The sequence below is a fragment of the Panthera tigris genome, chromosome A1 (genome assembly GCF_018350195.1).
Source record: "Panthera tigris isolate Pti1 chromosome A1, P.tigris_Pti1_mat1.1, whole genome shotgun sequence".
In the NCBI taxonomy this organism is placed as follows: domain Eukaryota; kingdom Metazoa; phylum Chordata; class Mammalia; order Carnivora; family Felidae; genus Panthera; species Panthera tigris.
Window position 1 is genome coordinate 135,498,351 of NC_056660.1, and position 17,545 is coordinate 135,515,895.

The window sequence follows — 17,545 nt, forward strand, 5'->3', positions numbered from 1 at the left end:
ACTCATCCATAATTAAACATTGAGCTGTAGTTCAATGTCTTCACTGCTGGGTTCATATGTTATTTTATGAATATGTAAGATTTATCCATTTTTTTCTTAACTCAACACCTGGCTTGTTTTTGAAGTGTTGCAAGTAATGCCACCGGGAACATTCTTGTATGTATTTCCCAGGGCTCGTGTTTGTTACTCTAAAATACATAACAAACCATAAAATTGCAGGGTCATAGGTTTGTACCTATTCACCTTTGCTAGGTTATGCAAAACATTTTTCAAAGTCGTACCAATTGATTTTCCCACGAGCATAGATGAGTTTCCACTGGTCTGCTTCCTCACTTGGTATTGCCCAAATTTTAATTTTCATCAGTCTAATTACTAAAGATATTTAGCATAATTTCATATTTTCTGTATAACTGCTATGTTCTTTTCCTTCAAGAGAATCTGTCTTGGCTATTCTTTGCCCTTGGCTCTTTCATAGAGAATATATGAAATGTTCTTCCCTATCCTTCATAATATTCCTTATTTTTAAGTCATTATCTAATATAGACAGTCCAGCTTTACTATAATCAGTTGTTACATAAGTCTTTTTTGAAATCATTTTTTTTTTTTAATTTGAGAGACACCACACCAGTGGAGGAGAGGGGCAGAGGAAAGAGAAAGAAAATCTTTTTTTTTTTTTTAATTTTTTAAAAATGTTTATTCATTTTTGAGATACAGAGACAGAGGGAGACACAGAATCCGAAGCAGGCTCCAGGCTCTGAGCTGTCAGCACAGAGCCCAACGTGGGGCTCGAACTCACGAACTGTGAGATCATGACCTGAGCCAAAGTCAGGCGTTCAACCGACTGAGCCACCCAGGCGCCCCAAGAAAGAAAATCTTAAGCAGGCTCCACACTGAGCATGGAGCCCGATGTGGGACTCTATCCCACAAACTTGGGATTATGACCTGAGCCAAAATTAAGAGTCGGACACTCAACTGACTGAGCCACCCAGGCACCCCTTTTTTGAAATAATTCTACTTTTATATCTATGACTTGACATTTAAAGTGAGTTTCTGGTAGGCATAGTTGTGTCTTTGATTTTTTTTTTTAATAGTCTAATATCTGCTTTCTAATGTGGGTGTTTAAAAAATGTATATTTAGGGGCGCCTGGGTGGCTCAGTTGGTTAAGCGGCCGACTTTGGCTCAGGTCATGATCTCGTGGTCCGTGAGTTCGAGCCCTGCGTCGGGCTCTGTGCTCACAGCTCAGAGCCTGGAGCCTATTTCGGATTCTGTGTCTCCCTCTCTCTGCCCCTCCCCCGTTCATGCTCTGTCTCTCTCTGTCTCAAAAATAAACGTTAAAAAAAAAATTTAAAAAAATAAATAAAAAATGTATATTTAATGTAATTATTGATATGGTTAGATTTAAACATACTATTTTGATACTTGCTTTCTATTTCTCCCATCTTGTGTTGACTTTCCTTCTTTCCCAATTGTTTCGAATTTGTTTTTTTTTTTTTAAGTATTCTGTTCTACTGTTGGCTGATTAGCTGTGCATCTTTATTTTGGCCTTTTACGGCCTGCTCTCGAATTTACAGTGTGAATGTTTAATACATTACAGTCATCTTCAAATACTATTATAAGACTGGACATAGAATGTATGAACCATATAACAGTAGACTCCTGTTTCTCCGCTCTTATGCTTTGTGCTTGTGTTGTCCTATGTTTTTACTTTCCACATATATGACAAATCTCACAATACAGTGTTAGGTCTTTGCTTTCAACTGTTAACTTTTAAATACATTTTAAAAAGAAGAAAAAAATATTTTTTTTATTTACCATCCAAGTTAAACATCCAAAGCACTCTTCGTTCCTTTACGTCTATCTGTTACCATTTTGCTTTTACGGAAGAACAGTGCTGGTCTGCTGGCTACCAAGTGTATTGGCTTTGTATGAAAAAGTCTATATCTTATCTTCCTTCAGAGTCCTTTCCTTGATGGTTTTGTCAGTATAGTAACCTTGGACAGAAAAATTAAAAGTCCTACTTGCTGATGGGGCGCCCTGGGTGGCTCAGTTGGTTGAGCGTCTGACTTTGGCTCTGGTCATGATCTCACAGTTAGTGGGTTTGAGCCCTTCGTCAGTCTTCTGCACTGTGGGCACAGAGCCCGCTTCAGATCCTCTGTTGTCCTATCTCTCTGCCCCTCCTGGCTTGCGCTCTCTCTCTCAAAAATAAATAAATATTTTTTTAAGAAGTCCTACTTGCCATTTACCTGCAACTATCCTTTTATTCCTGGACTCCTTTCCAACCATGTAGGAAAATAAGAATGTATTATCCGTTGTTTTGATTCTGCAGCATGAAAATGAGCCTGAGACAGTTGGTTGTTCCTAGTTATCCAACTTATCTAGTCACTTCTACAGTTTTCATGTGTCCAAGGTAATCATTGTAGAACTCTTTAGAAATTTCCCCCTTGGTTCTTCAGGCAAACATCATACCTGGGTTTAAAAGATATCTACACCCAGTTTGATGATGTCTGGCAAATAGCTTTTGTTTCAAATTTTTATTTGAAACAAATTTAAATTCTAAATTCTAGTTAACATACAGTGTAATAGTGGTTTCAGGAGTAGAATTCAGAGATTCATCACTTACATATACCACCCTGTGCCCATCATAACAAGTACCCTCCTTAAATTAATATGCATCACCCATTTAGCCCATCCCCGTACCCATCTCCCCTCTAGCAACCCTCAGATTGTTCTCTGTCATTAAAAGACTCTTATGGTTTGCCTCCCTCTTTTTTTTCTCCCCATGTTCATCTGATTTGTTTCTTAAATTCTGCATATGCATGAAATATATGGTATCTGTCTTTCTCTGACTTACTCACTTAGCATAATACATTCTAGCTCCACCTATGTCATTGCAAATGGCAAGGTTTCATTCTTTTTGATGGCTGAGTAACATTTCATCTTCTTTATCCATTCATCAGTTGATGGACGTTTGGGCTCTTTCCATATTTGGCTACTGTTGATTGTGCTGCTATAAACATTGGGGTTCATGTGCCCCTTTGAATCTGTACTTTTGTGTCCTTTGGGTAAATACCTAGTAGTGCAAATGGTTTTTAAGTATATTTGTGGTTTTTATCTATATTCATGTTGATGGAGCTCTTTAGAAAATAAACTTTTGATTTGAGAATGACTTTAGATTTAGAGATCAGGTACAAAGATAAAACAGAAAGTTCTTATATTCCCACACCCAGTTTCTTAAATCATTGTGGTATATTTGATTTAAATCACATTGGTATGTAGCCAACATTGGTACATTACCATCAATTCCAGCTTTATTTACATCTTAGCAGTTTTTCTATTGATGTCCTGTTTTTTGTTTCGTAATTCATAGACGGAGTTTTCTTCTCTGTTTTTGAATCTTTAGGTCCATTTTAGTAAGTTTCATGGATGAGTATTAAATGTGCACTCATTCCTCCAAATTTACTGGCTGTCTGCATTGTTATTTTGTGAACCATTTGCATTGCTGTTGCTGAGAACCATTCTAGATGTTTAATTTTTGCCGTTAAAAACTTGGTAACAGTGGGGTGCTTGGGTGGCTCAGTTGGTTGAATGTACGACTCTTGATTTCAGCTCAGGTCATGATCCTAGGGTTGTGGGATCGAGCCCCAGGTCTGGCTATGTGCTGGGCGTGGAGCCTGCTTGAGATTCTTTTGCCCTCTGCCCTGCTCGTATGCATGTGCACTCTCTCTCAAAAAAGAATACCAAAAACAGAAAACACAGAATTCTATTACAGAATATTTGAAAACCTAATGCAAACGTTTAATTGCATACAACTGGTTTTATAACTTTTAACTTTGTGCTTAGTTGTCAGTTTCTCCAAAATCTGAAGTCCTGTGCAGAAGGGATTCCAGATGACCACAACCACTGTGAACTTTCTGAATTAACGGTAACGAACATCACCTTGTGAATTTTAACAGTATGTGATCATGTGATAGAAAAAATGTTTTTAAGTTTGTTTGTTTGTTTGTTTGTTTGTTGTTTGTTTAGGGAGAGAGCTGGAGAGGAGCAGAGAGACACTGAGAGAGATTCCCAAGTGGTCTCTGTGCTGTCAGTGTAGAGCCCCACGTGGGGCTCAGACTCACTAATTGTGAGATCATGACCTGAGCCGAAACTGAGTTAGATGCTTAACTGACTGAGTCACCCAGGCACCCCTAGAAAATGGTTTTTGAACAGGAATTGCTCATCCTAAATAAGGAAATACGTTCTACAAATACCTATTAAGCACCTATCGTGTACTAAGTATAGATGAGGATACTATAATAAGACCTAACACTTAGCTTCACGAAATGTAGAGTCAGTCCCTTCTACTTTGGGGCCCAGACTCTTAGACTTAGATCTGATTAGCATCCAGGCTACCTGGATTCCCTATGTGATCTTTATTTGGAAGACCATAAAATTTGACTTGGCCTTTTTCTAGGGCTCAGAAGATAATATTTTTCTTTACAAAAGCAAATGACCAACTGATAAATCCAGATCATAGGTTGGTCCCTTTAAACTGAGAAATCCTACACTGTTCTCTGAGATCAAAGTCACTGTTAACCTAGTACAGATGTACACACCTCTTCTTTGAGGCTGTATGTTAGATCTTTTATGTCTTTGATTCTACGAAAAGAAAGTAACTTGATCTGCACTTGATGGAAAAATAAAATTGAAGAAGAAAGTCTGGGGTATCTCAGTAACTTCTTTCGTAAGAAATACGATCGTTCCATATCCCAGGTATGTATATTAAAAATGTGAATAACTATGGTCAGAAGCTGCACTCAGTTATGTTTGGAGGGCCCCTCTCGTTGCACACGTTGTGGTTCTGGTTGTCTGGAGAGGAACCACTGCCCGATTCACCCGTAGCATGTGTCATACATGGGCCACCTAGGAGACACTTGAGGGTATTTGCAGATCATTTATTGTTTCATATTTGTGCTGCTCTCCCCTTCAACCGGCATAAACATCTGGGCGGGGGGGGGGGGGGCTTTGTTTAGATGTTTGGTCCCCAGCTGTGACATGATGCCCTACTGTCTTACACAGAATTTGATTTAACAGAGGATTTTATTTTCAAAGGACACCACAAGTGAAAGCTATGGTGAAGATTCAGCAGCAGTTAGTTCTGTAGTACCAGGTAAGGATTTCAAAGCGACACAGGGGATGATACGCATGTGTACCTCTGTTTGTGTGTAGCAGATTTGAAGAGAGAGAGTACATCTTTGCAGCTGTGCCTTTTTTCTTCTCTCCACAGCAGTGGCCCAGGGTGAAGCCCAGTGGCTTCAGGAGGCGAAGAATCTGAGCAAGCAGCTGAGAGAATCCTATACCAGTGCCAGTTTCCGCCACATGTGTTTGCTTGAGGCCTCTCCCTCTCTGGCCACCGACCACTTGCTGGGTTGTGATCTAGCCCTGGCTTTAAAACACATCAGCAGTCCTGTGGAAGAGCCCGTGGTGTTGCCGGAGGTCTTTGCCAACTTGAACTCGGTCATGTGTGTGGAGGGCGAAGCAAGTAGTGGAAAGACAGTCCTGCTGAAGAAAATAGCTCTTCTATGGGCATCAGGATGCTGTCCCTTGCTGAACAGGTTCCAGCTGGTCTTCTATCTCTCCCTTAGTTCTACCAGACTGGACCAGGGGCTGGCCACCATCATTTGTGACCAACTCCTAAAAACGGAAGGCTCTGTCACCGAAATGTGCCTGAGGAACATCATCGAGCAGTTAAAAAATCAAGTGTTATTCCTTTTGGATGACTACAGAGAGATGTGCTCAGTTCCCCAGGTCATAGAAAAACTAATTCAAAAAAACCACTCAAGGAGCTGCTTATTGATTGGTGTACATACAAACAGGGCCAGGGACATCCGCCGATACCTAGACACGATTCTGGAGATAAAAGTGTTTCCCTTCTATAATACCATGTATTTATTACGGAAACTCTTTTCACACGATATGAGTTGTCTGCGAAAGTTTATGGTTTACTTTAGAATGAGCGAGAATTTGCGGGGAATTCACAAGACTCCTCTCTTTGTAACATCACTGTGTGCTAACTGGTTGCAGTATCCTTTGAACAAAGCCATTGATGGTGTGGCTGTTTTCAAGTCGTATATAGAATGCCTTTTCTTAAAGCACAAATCTAAAGCTGAGCTTGTCAGAGCAACCGTGTCCTCTTGTGGCCAGCTGGGCTTGAAAGGTTTGTTTTCATCTTGCTTTGAGTTCAGTGACGATGACCTTACAGAAGCAGGAATTGATGAAAGGGAAGATTTAGTTTCGTGCCTGTTGAGCAAATTCACAGCCCAGAGACTAAGACCGGTCTACCAGTTTCTAAATCCCGCATTCCAAGAATTTCTTGCAGGGAAGAGGCTGATTGAACTTCTGGATTCTGACAGGCAAGAAGATCAAGATTTGGGACTTTCTTATTTGAAACAAATTAACTCATCAGTGACGGCTGTAGGTCTCTACAGCAATTTTTTGAATTACTTCTCCTGTCACCCTTCAACAAAGGCAGGGCCAAAGATGGTATCTCATTTGCTTCATTTGGCAGATAGTAAAGAGTCATTGGAGATAATAATGAAAAACAATGACTACCTGAAGCACCATCCAGAAATTTCAGAGAAGTTGGAATGTATGAGGTCAGTGTGGCAGGTATCTCCAGAAAGTTACTTTTCAATCATTTCAAACCAGTTACTGTCTCTTTCCATAAAAATTGCTTACCAAAGCCACACTGTTGCTGCCTGCTCTCCATTTATTTTGCAGTTCCTTCAAGGGAAAACCCTGAATTTGGATGTACTTAATTTACCGTATTTTTTTGACCACCCAGAAAGCCTATTATTGTTGAGGAGCATCCAGGTCTCCATAAGAGGAAATGAGGTACACACACTAGATTTGTCAGTCTTGGAAACATGCATAGACAAATCACAGGCACCGACTGTTGATCAGGACTGTGTTTCTGCCTTTGAATCTGTGAGTGCTTGGAAGCAGGATATAGCTGAAAAAGAAGAAAACGTAAAGCACTTTCAGAACCTGAGACTCGTGAAACCACCAGACATCAGTTCTGGCTATTGGCACCTTTCTCCAAAGCAGTACAAGATCCCCCTTCTGGAAGTGCATGTGTCTGGAGGGGCCACTGTGAACCAGGAGATGCTCAGGGTTCTCACAGTCATTTTCTCGGCCTCGCAGTGCATCGAACTCCATTTACAAAACAGTGGGGAATTTATGGTGGGCATCGGCCCTGCTCTGGAGCAGAGTAAGGACTCTGTCACCAAGTGCTCAGTGTTCTGCCTGGAGCTGAGCACAGCAGAACAGGAATTGCTTCTCACCCTGCCTGCCCTGGAGTCTCTTCAAGTCTTGGGGACAAGGCAGGTACCAGGTACACCTGAATATATCTTAGATGATTATTCTGATGTGTAATTTTATTTTCTCACTCTTAGTTTTAGGTGGGTGGAAACTTCTGAAAGCATGAGACCATAAATGCTGGCTGATAGAATAGATATAAGATAATCCTTTGACAAAAAGGGAATTAGATGACAAAAAAAAAAAAAAAAAGATAACTGTTGACTAACCTATTTTTTCTTTTTAAAAAAAAAATTTTTTTTTAACGTTTATTTATTTTTGAGACAGAGAGAGACAGAGCATGAATGGGGGAGGGGCAGAGAGAGGCAGACACAGAATCTGAAACAGGTTCCAGGCTCTGAGCTGTCAGCACAGAGTCCGACGCGGGGCTCGAACTCACGGACCGCGAGATCATGACCTGAGCCAAAGTCAGCCGCTTAACCGACTGAGCCACCCAGGCGTCCCAACTAACCTATATTTTCAATAGGATTAGTGAAAGGCCTCTGAATAATAGAATGCTTTTTGAATAATTAACATAAAATTAAAATATTAACCAATGAAAGCTTTTTTTCTTAAAGTTTGCTTATTGATTGATTGCACATGGGGGAAGGGGCATTGGGAGGGAGAGACAGATCCCAAGCAAGCTACACACTGTCAGATGGAGCCCAACTCGGGGCTCAAACTCAAAGTGAGATCATGACCTGAGCCAAGGTCAAGAGTCAGCCACTTACCCGACAGAGCCATCCAGGTGCCCCCCCAATGAAGGCTCTTAATAACCAGACACAAATTACTTACTCGTAAAAGGATAGGGGAGCCTGGGTGGCTCAGTTGGTTAAGATCTGACTTCGCCTCAGGTCATGATCTCATGGTTCCTGAGTGTGAGTCCCACATGTGCTGAGCTTGAGCCCGCTTCGGGTAAAACAGGAGCCTTGCTGCTCTTTCTCTCTCTCTCACTCTCTACCTCTTGTGGGATTCTCTTTCTTTCTCCTTCTCTCAGTCCCATGCTCACTTGTGCCCTCTAAATAAATTCATTCATTCATTCATTCATTCCATGTACCATGATGCTTGAAAATTACCCTTACCCTGCCTGCTTAACAGAAGAAAGGGCTTGTACCCTCTGGGAAATAATCGCTCTCATTTGTGTCCCCTGTCACTTGTCTAAGCAATACTTGAGATGTTTCAGTGTCGCCTTTGTGTGTCCTGCATTACATTTATTCCTAGGTATTTTAGACACTTTTGTAAATAGTGCTTACGTTGTTGTTGTTGTTTTTTTAATTTTCTGCTGCTAGTATGGCTTTGGTTTTCAGCAGTTTGTTATATGCCTAGATGTGCTTTACTCTGTGTTACCTTGCTGGAGGGTCACCAAACGTTATTAGGATCTGTGGGTAGATATTTATCCTCAAATTTAGAAAACAACTTACTCTTTTTAAAATGCCTTTTTATGGTGAAATATTCCTAACACTTAACGTGTTAACCATTTTTGAGTGCACATTTCAGTGTCATTAAGTACATTTCCAGTGTTGCACAACCAGCACTTTTATCCATTTCCAGAACGTTTTCATCGCTCCAAACGGTAACTCTGTACCAGTGAAACAGTGCCTCCTTCCTCTGCCAAGCCACTGATAAGATCTATCCTACTTTTCATCTCTATGAATTTGTCCATTCTAGGTATTCTGTAAGTGGAATCATACAACATTTTGGCTTTTTGTGTCTGGCTTGTTTCACCTGGCATATTTTTGAGATTCATTTGTATTGCAGCCTGTATCAGAACTTGGTTCCCTTTGATAGCTAATCTTCCCGTGTATATATCAGGTTTTGTTTATCCATTCATCTGTTGATGGACACTTGCTTTTCTTCTGGCTATTGTGAGCAATGTTGCTGTCAACATGGGTGTACAAATATCTTTTTGAGATCCTGCTTGCAATTGTTTTGGATATATACCTAAAAGTGGGGTGCTGGATGATGTTAACAATAATTCCAATTTCTGTGGAACCTCTAAACTGTTCACCACAGTGGCTACACCAGTTTATATTCCCATCAGCAATGTATGAGGGTTTCAGTTTCTCCACAACCTTGTCAACACTTGCTGCTACCTATATTTTTTTTAATTAGAAAGTCATCCTATTAGGTGAGAAATGGTATCCCATTGTGGTTTCGATTTGCATTTCCCTAATGACTAACGGTTTTGAGCATCTTTTCATGTACTTACTGGTTATGTGTCCTTTTTTGAGACAGGTCTATTAAATCTTTGCCCATTTTTAAAATAATTTTTAACATTTATTTTTGAGAGAAGGAGAGAGGGAGAGACAGACAGACAGAACATGACCAGGGGAGGGGCAGAGAGAGAGGGAGACACTGAATCTGAAGCAGGCTCCAGGCTCCGAGCTATCAGCACAGATAGCTTGAACTCATGAACCATGAGATCATGACCTGAGCCAAAGTCAGACGCTTACCCTACTGAGCCACCCAGGTGCCCCATTCCTTGCCCATTTTTTAATTGTGTTCTCTTTTTGTCTTGAGTTGTAGGAGTCTTTATAGAATAACTAATATTCTACTTATTGAATCCTTAATGGACATATGGTTTGAAAATATTTTCTATTTTGGAGATAGTCTTTTCATTGTGTCAATAATGTCTTTAAATGCACATAAGTTCTAAATTACTGTTTTTGGTAGCATATCTAAGAATCCATTGTCAAAGCCAAGGTTATGAAGATTGACTCCGATCTTTTCTTCTGGTGGCGGTTCCATTTTAAGGTAGCTATGTATGGTGGTGGGAGGTAGGGTCCAACACCATTCTTTTGCATGTGGAAATTCTGTCATTTCAGCACTGCTTGGGAAGACGTCTTACTTTTGTGCATCCAGAGTAGCACAGGGCTTCTCATAGAGTAATCAGTAGACGCTACAAAAAGCAGCATGTTCATATATGTGCTTTCTAGAAAAAACAATGTTTTATGATATATGGAAGGTTTTTATTTGCAAATAAGAAAATGGATTGCTGACTCAAAATGACAGTTTCAAATTTTCCATTTGGAATTCCTTAGATTAATAATGGCAAACTGTGTGCTGCCTTCTAGGTAAACTTTTTACTAATTTGGACAAGTTCCTATGCCTGAAAGAACTCTCTGTGGATCTGCATCATCAACAAAATGTTTTTGCACTCATTCCTGAAGAATTCTTCAATCTCCACCACATGGAGAAATTACTGATCAAAATTTCAGCTGAGTATAGTCCTTCTAAGCTAGGTAAGGATGGCACTTTGATTGACGTGTTTTTGCATCGTTTGGAAAGGCAACTTGGCCAATAACTAAGAGTTACAGCTTTTGTAAATCTCAGGTTGTAGCCTGTATCCATAATGAATTGTGGGAATAGCACTCTTCCTCGTTAAGAAAACAGAGAACTGTAGGGGCACTTGGCTGGCACAGTCGGTAGAGCCTGCAACTCTTGATCTTGGCCTGAGTTTGAGCCCCATAGTCAGTGTAGAGATTAAACAAATCTTTAAAAAGAAAGCAGAGAGGTATTTGAAGTTATTGAGCCCTTACTATACACGTCCTAGCAATTGTTTTTTTCCTTAAAACTTTGAGCGTTTTTGAGAGACAGAGACAGTATGTGAGTGGGGGAGGGGCAGAGAGAGAGACATACAGACGTGGGGCTCGAACCCACCAAAGGTGAGATCATGACCTGAGCTGAAGTCAGACGTTTAACTGAGCCACGAGGTGTCCCGACATGTTAGGAATTGTTCTAAACATTTTACAAATATTAACCCATTTAATCTTCAGACCCTTCTATGAGGTAAGGTACTATTAATGTTACCTTAAAGCTAGGGAAATTGAAGTATAAAGAAGATAAGTAATTTGCTTGAGGTCAACCAGCTAAGGAAATGGTAAATCTGGGATTCAATCAGATCTAGGAGTTCTGATTACTCCTAAGTCTGCGCTTTTAACCACTGGTAAAATGTCTCTCCAAACTATTTGGGAGAATTATTTTGATTTTATTTAATTTGCTCTTAAATTTCAACTTTCAGATCTTCCAGATTGGAGTGGAGGAGGGGAAATCTGCTGATGGGTAGCAATTGGAAGCATTTCCCCTTTTCTCACCAGCCTATGCTATTGATTGAACAATTTGTGCAGCCATCTTTCCTAAATGCATCTTGTAACAAAATGACTTAGGTGTCCTCAATTCCTAGTTCAGTGAAGACTGAGCCCTACATATTGAGGCAATGTAAATCTCTGTGGAATTAACAGGAAGAGTTGCATGCTATAAAATTCTTTGAAGCTGAAAGTGGAAGTGGTAGTTTTCTTGTATTTGTAATTTTTACATCAAATTTAGGTTTTCTTCAGATTTGTCATGGCTGTTATGTTCCTTTGTATCATATTCCTACTGTGTAAATGCCGGTCACATGCAAACTTAAGACATTAGCATGTTAAAGCCTAAGGTGACCTTACTGAGTCTAAACTCTTAGCTCTTATTTTATAAAAGAGAAAACTGATCCCCAGAGAGTGTCAGTAACTACCTGTCCAAGTTAACATAACTCACAGGTTAGTTGCAGAACTTGAACCTATAAGTGGCCCAATTCTTGGATCATTACTTCATGGTGCTTTGTTCTAACTCTGTATTGTTGAAACAGAACGATATGGCTAATTGTGAAAGAAATTTGCAATTTTCTCTAATTTCTGAAATCTTTGATATTTTATAGTGAAATTAATTGAGAATTCTCCAAACCTTCATGTTTTTCATCTGCAATGTAATTTCATTTCGGATTTTGAATCTCTCATGACTGCACTTTCTTCCTGCAAGAAACTCAAAGAAATTAATTTTTCTGGATCATTTTTCACACCCATCCCATTTGGTAAGACCTAAGATCATAAAATTTTGGTTTTAGATGCATCTGTATGCAGAGTCATTTTAGGCACTTTTAAAAGGTGAATTTTATTAAATATGTACTTGAGGTCAAAGAATTAAGCTATTAGATCTGATTTTAAATGAATTTTCAAATAAGGTGTATTTGTTTCTGGAAGTTTAAATATTTGTAGTTATCAGAATTATTTCCTGAGCTTTAATTATTTAGTCATACTAAATAAAATCTGAATTACTGTGTTGATACTCTTTACATACATTTGTTGGTATAAAAGACGTAGCTGACAAACCTATTTGTTTTCCCTTTTATAGTCACTGCTTTGCCAAATTTTATTTCCCTGAAGATACTAAGTCTTAAAAACCAACAATTTCCTGATAAGGAAACATCTGAAAAATTTGGTATGTTTGCAAAATTGTGCCTTTTACTTTTTATTCTTCCCCTGAAATCCTTCTATTTTGTGTAAGCCACAGCAGATCACTATAGATATTAGCGGCCCTTACTCATTTGGAGGAAGGGGCAGGGGCTGCTCAGCTTTGAGCCTCCAAATGCCTGATCTCACTTGATCTCATTCAATAGTCACTCATTCTTAGAGTGACTTATTTCTTTGAATACATGTTTGGTCATTACAGCATGATGCAATTTCATTGTCAGGGACCCATTCCAAACCTGCTAAATCCCTGTTATGTCAAAGGTTTTTGGAATATAGATAAAACTATCTTTTCAAGGTTAAGAGAACTTTGTGAAAACTCAGAATTAACAAAATGGTAACTATTGAAATTGCCTAAATACTCAATTTTTTTTATGATTACAAAAGGAATGTGTGCTCATGGAAGAATTCTAATAGACGTTAAAAGATAAATCCAGGCATATTAGAAACTTTGAGAGTTCATTTGAACAAAAATGGATTTGAATCAGGCAGTGTCCAGTGAATGAAGGACATAGCTCTGAGAGGCTGAACCAAACGAAAGATTTTTTTATAGGCATAAGGGAGCAGGAACAGGGAAGTTATAGTAGACAAAAAAGCAGGTGCGTTGGTTACTGTAAGGTTACTTTCCTTTAGAGGGGATAGCAGAGTTCTATTGGGTAGATTACCTAACTAGTGCTGATCTGGCAATTCCTGATTGGCTGGTTTTAGATTCCATTTCTGGGACAGCTCAAACTAAAAATTAAGTCTTGGTTTAGTGATGTGGGGCTTGGCAAAAGCAACTCATTTTGGGCTTTTTGCTTTTTTCTTTTAACACAGGAAAATATAAGAGGAGGCAGTGGAGATAGGGAGTATAGAGCGGTTGTGCTTCTCAAACGTTAGCATGATCACCTGGATGTCTTCCTCTTCCCTTCTCTCCTCTTGCCTTCCTTTGCAGGCAGCATGTGGCTGGGGGAGGAGCAGGAAGACTGAGTGGGGCAGAGGCAAAATTGAGGGGCCAAGGAGGTGGCTGCCATATACAACAAGTTGATTAAATTAATAATACATTAAGTATAATGAGAATCAAATTTCCTCATGGTTGGAGAAGGAATTGACAAATACTGAAAGGAGAGGCTAGAAAGAACTTTAAGGTATTAAATTAGATGTGGAAATACTGGTGTGGACTCATGGTTTTTAATGTTTATATATATACACACATGTTTATATATGTATATATATATACACGTATATATGTATATATATACGTGTATATATATATATATATATATATATATATATATACACATATAGTGAGCTACATGTCTCTATATACACACATATACATAACTCGTCAACTGAGATATTAAAAAAGATCCTCGTATTAATGAGTGCCCCAAATGCCAGATCTTGACTCCTAAATACTGGCCTCCCTAAAGGGAACCACGGTCTTTAGAGAAATGGCTGATAGAAGAACTGGATGGAACACAGAATTTAAAAGCCAAGCTTGGAACACTGTTGGATGCTAGAAAGTGTTAAAAATATTTCCAAGTCTAAGGTCTTAGAAGGAGATCACTTTCAAGTGATCCATAATGTACCAAGCCAAGGTGGGGTCGAAGTGCAAAGGTATGAGTAGCGGATTGTGAAGCTTTAGTGCTGGGAGGCAGAAGTAGAAATCACTGAGGATGATATAGCAGGAGATAGGATTGAGAGGAAGGTGGCTGAAGCCATTTAAGAAGCTAGGAGAATATCCTGGAGGCCAGTAGAAGCTTGAGTCTAAAAAGGAAAAGGAAATATCGTAGGCATTCTGGACCTCAGTGCCGGAGAGATTGGTAGGGGGACGGTAGAGGAATTGTTGACTGGAGGTAGCAGTGAGGATCAAGGTGTAGGCTGACCCCTTTCTCTTGCGCTTTGGAGAGGAAGAGGAACAGCCTCCATGCTACATGGGGCCTCCTGGACTATGCGTGATTTTGAGGCTATACATTACCATTATTTGGTAACACATTGCACGGAAAATACGTTTTTTGTCTCTTCTGATAGCCTACACCTTAGGTTCTCTTAACAACCTGGAAGAACTGGAACTTCCTGTTGGGGATGGGATTCAGCAAGTGGCCAAACTGATCATCCAGCAATGTCAGCATCTTCAGTTTCTTCGAATTCTCTCATTGTGCCAGATTTTGGATGATGACAGTGTGATGGAAATTGGTGAGTTAGCCTTAGATAAATGGTTTCAGCTTGCAGAAAAGCCAGTGTTAGTACTCAAGCTTTCTGTTGCAAAATGTTGATAGCCTCCTGTGTGAGATTACACAGTGCCTCAAGTCTGTTTTGACTTTGTGTTCCTGATACCAGGCCACATATCCTCCATGCACTCCTTTTTATACCATTTTAAAAACTGAAGATTACACATACAGAAAAGTACACAAATCCTAAGTGTACAGCTCAATAAATTATCCAGTAAACATACATGAACATTTTATTAACCATACTTGGTGGTTAACCATACTTGGTTGGAAATCACCCAGATTACAGAGTATTGCAAAGATCACAGAAGCCTACATCCTGTGTGCTCTGACAACATTCCCCTCCTTTCCACAGGTGACCATTAGACCCCTTTTGTTCACCATAGATTAGTTTCACTGTTTTAAACTTTTATGTAATGGAATCCCTCCCAGTATGTACTTTACCTTTTTTGGCTCACCTTTATATTTATTGCATATTGTTACATGAGGCTAGCGTTCACGGATTTTCATTGCCATATATTATTCTACTGTATGACTATATATACCTCAACTTACCCATTCAACTGGGTATTTGAGTTATTCTCAGTATTTGACTAGTGTGAATAATGCTATGAACATTATTATGCATGACCTTTGATGTATGTATGGAAGTATGTTAGGGGTGGAATATGTGTCACATGGTATAGACAGATTCAGTTTTCCACAGTTGTACCAATTTACATTCCTACCAGCGGTTGTGTCACATTCTGGCCTGTACTTGTACTGTCAGATCTCTGAACTTCAGCCATTCTGATGGATCTGTAGTAGTATCTCATTGTGGATTTTTTTCTATTGGTATATTTTTATGTTTTATGATGGGTAAATTTCAGCAACTTAGGTTTTTTTGCTTTTTTTTTAGAGAGAGAGAGATGAAGAACAGGGCAGGGGCAGACAGGGAGAGGAACAGCATACCTGTATCCCTTAGGTAAATATCTAGTAGTGGAACTGCTGGGTCGTAGGGTAGTTCCATTTTTGGTTTTTTGAGGAACCTCCATACTATGTTCCAGAGTGGCTGCACCAGCTTGCATTCCCACCAGGAATGCAAAAGAGATCCTCTTTCTCTGTGTCTTTGCCAACATCTGTTGTTGCCTGAGTTGTTCATGTTAGCCATTCTGACAGGTGTGAGGTGGTATCTCATTGTGGTTTTGACTTGGATTTCCCTGATGATGAGTGATGTTGAGCATCTTTTCACGTGTCGGTTAGCCATCTGGATGTCTTCATTGGGCAAGTGTCTATTCATGCATTCTCTTTTTTTTTTTTTTTTTAAGCTGATTGGTTTACCAATTTATTGCTTTCATTTCTTTTCTTACCTCTATTCTCTTCTACAGATAGAAGGTTTTGTCCTAACGTCTTGAGATGGGATAATTTCAGTGCTTTTGGCTTTAGCTCCATGTCACAAATTATACATGTCATATTTTCAGTCTTACTTAGTTCAAAATATTTTGTTATTATTTATTTTTTGGCCACACCAGGTATTTAGAAAGGTACTGCTTAACTTCACTGTTAAGAAAGAATATACATTATATGATTTTAATTTTGAAATTTGTTGAGACTTGTATTATGGGTCAACATAACATAAAATCACACTAAAATGGTCAATTTTAGTAAATGCTCCATTTCACTTGAAAAAAAAAGTTTTCTGGGGCACCTGGGTGGCTCGGTCGGTTAAGCGTCCGACTTTAGCTCAGGTCATGATCTCACAGACCGTGAGTTCGAGCCCCGTGTCAGGCTCTGGGCTGATGGCTCAGAGCCTGGAGCCTGCTTCCGATTCTGTGTCTCCCTCTCTGTCTGCCCCTCCCCCGTTCATGCTCTGTCTGTGTCTCAAAAATAAACGTAAAAAAAAAAAAAAAAAAAAAAATTTAAAAAAAAAAAAAAAAGAAAGAAAAAGTTTTCTGCAGTTCAAATGAAATGTTGAGGGATGCCTGGCTGGCTCAGTGGGAAGAGTATGTGACTCTTGATCTTAGGGTCATGAGTTCACGTATGCTCACATTGGGCATGGAGCCTACTTAAAAAAAAAAAGTTGAAATTATTGTTCAAATGTTTGATATTTTTATGGATTTTTATTTGCTTGTTCTAACTAGGACAGGGGTGTTAAAATCACCCCAATTAATCTTCTTCTTTTCCCTTTAGTTCTGTTTTTACTCTATATATTTAAAATATATAGGTCCATACATATTTAGCATTTAAATCTAGCTACATAGAGATTTAGAATTGTTAAATATTCCTGGCAGATCAACCCTCTTTATTTCTAGTAAAACTTCTTGCCTTATTATCAGTCATTTCATCATACATTAATACAGTTGCTCCGGTATGCTTTTGGTATTTGCATCTTGGCTTTTCCCTTCCTTTTAATATTTTCATGTCCTTATATTTAAGGTGTGTCTCTTGTAAAAATCTATAATTAGGTTATTTTTCTTAATTTTTTTAATGTGGGAGACAGAGGATCTGAAGTGGGCTCTGTACTGACAGCAGAGAGCCTGACGTGGGGTTCAAATTCACAAACCATGAGATCAGGACCTGAGCCAAAGTCGGCTGCTCAACCTATGGAGCCACTCAGGCACCCCCCTCCCACCCCCCACCCCCCCCCATTTTGCCTTCGTTTTTGACATTTGTTTCAGAGAGTATGGAATTTGATTTTGGTGCTCATTTTCTTTCACATTTCTAGCTCCCATCAT

General features: G+C 39.3%; 1 protein-coding gene across 5 annotated transcripts in view; it reads left to right on the top strand.

The window, feature by feature from the left end:
• The window catches only part of LOC102972559 (NLR family apoptosis inhibitory protein), a 37,192-nt gene that overhangs the window by 14,322 nt on the left and 5,325 nt on the right, over positions 1–17,545 (top strand). For 3 of the 5 annotated variants that reach the window (XM_042987921.1, XM_042987908.1, XM_042987937.1), the window contains exons 8-14: positions 3,842–3,923; positions 5,093–5,150; positions 5,268–7,373; positions 10,411–10,578; positions 12,030–12,182; positions 12,503–12,589; positions 14,632–14,796. In XM_042987921.1, coding sequence (XP_042843855.1) covers positions 3,842–3,923; positions 5,093–5,150; positions 5,268–7,373; positions 10,411–10,578; positions 12,030–12,182; positions 12,503–12,589; positions 14,632–14,796 — 2,819 coding nt within the window. Of the gene's footprint in view, positions 1–3,841; positions 3,924–5,092; positions 5,151–5,267; positions 7,374–10,410; positions 10,579–12,029; positions 12,183–12,502; positions 12,590–14,631; positions 14,797–15,729; positions 15,770–17,545 lie in introns of those variants that run through there. The other 2 variants (XM_042987927.1, XM_042987915.1) reach the window with 2 other exon arrangements.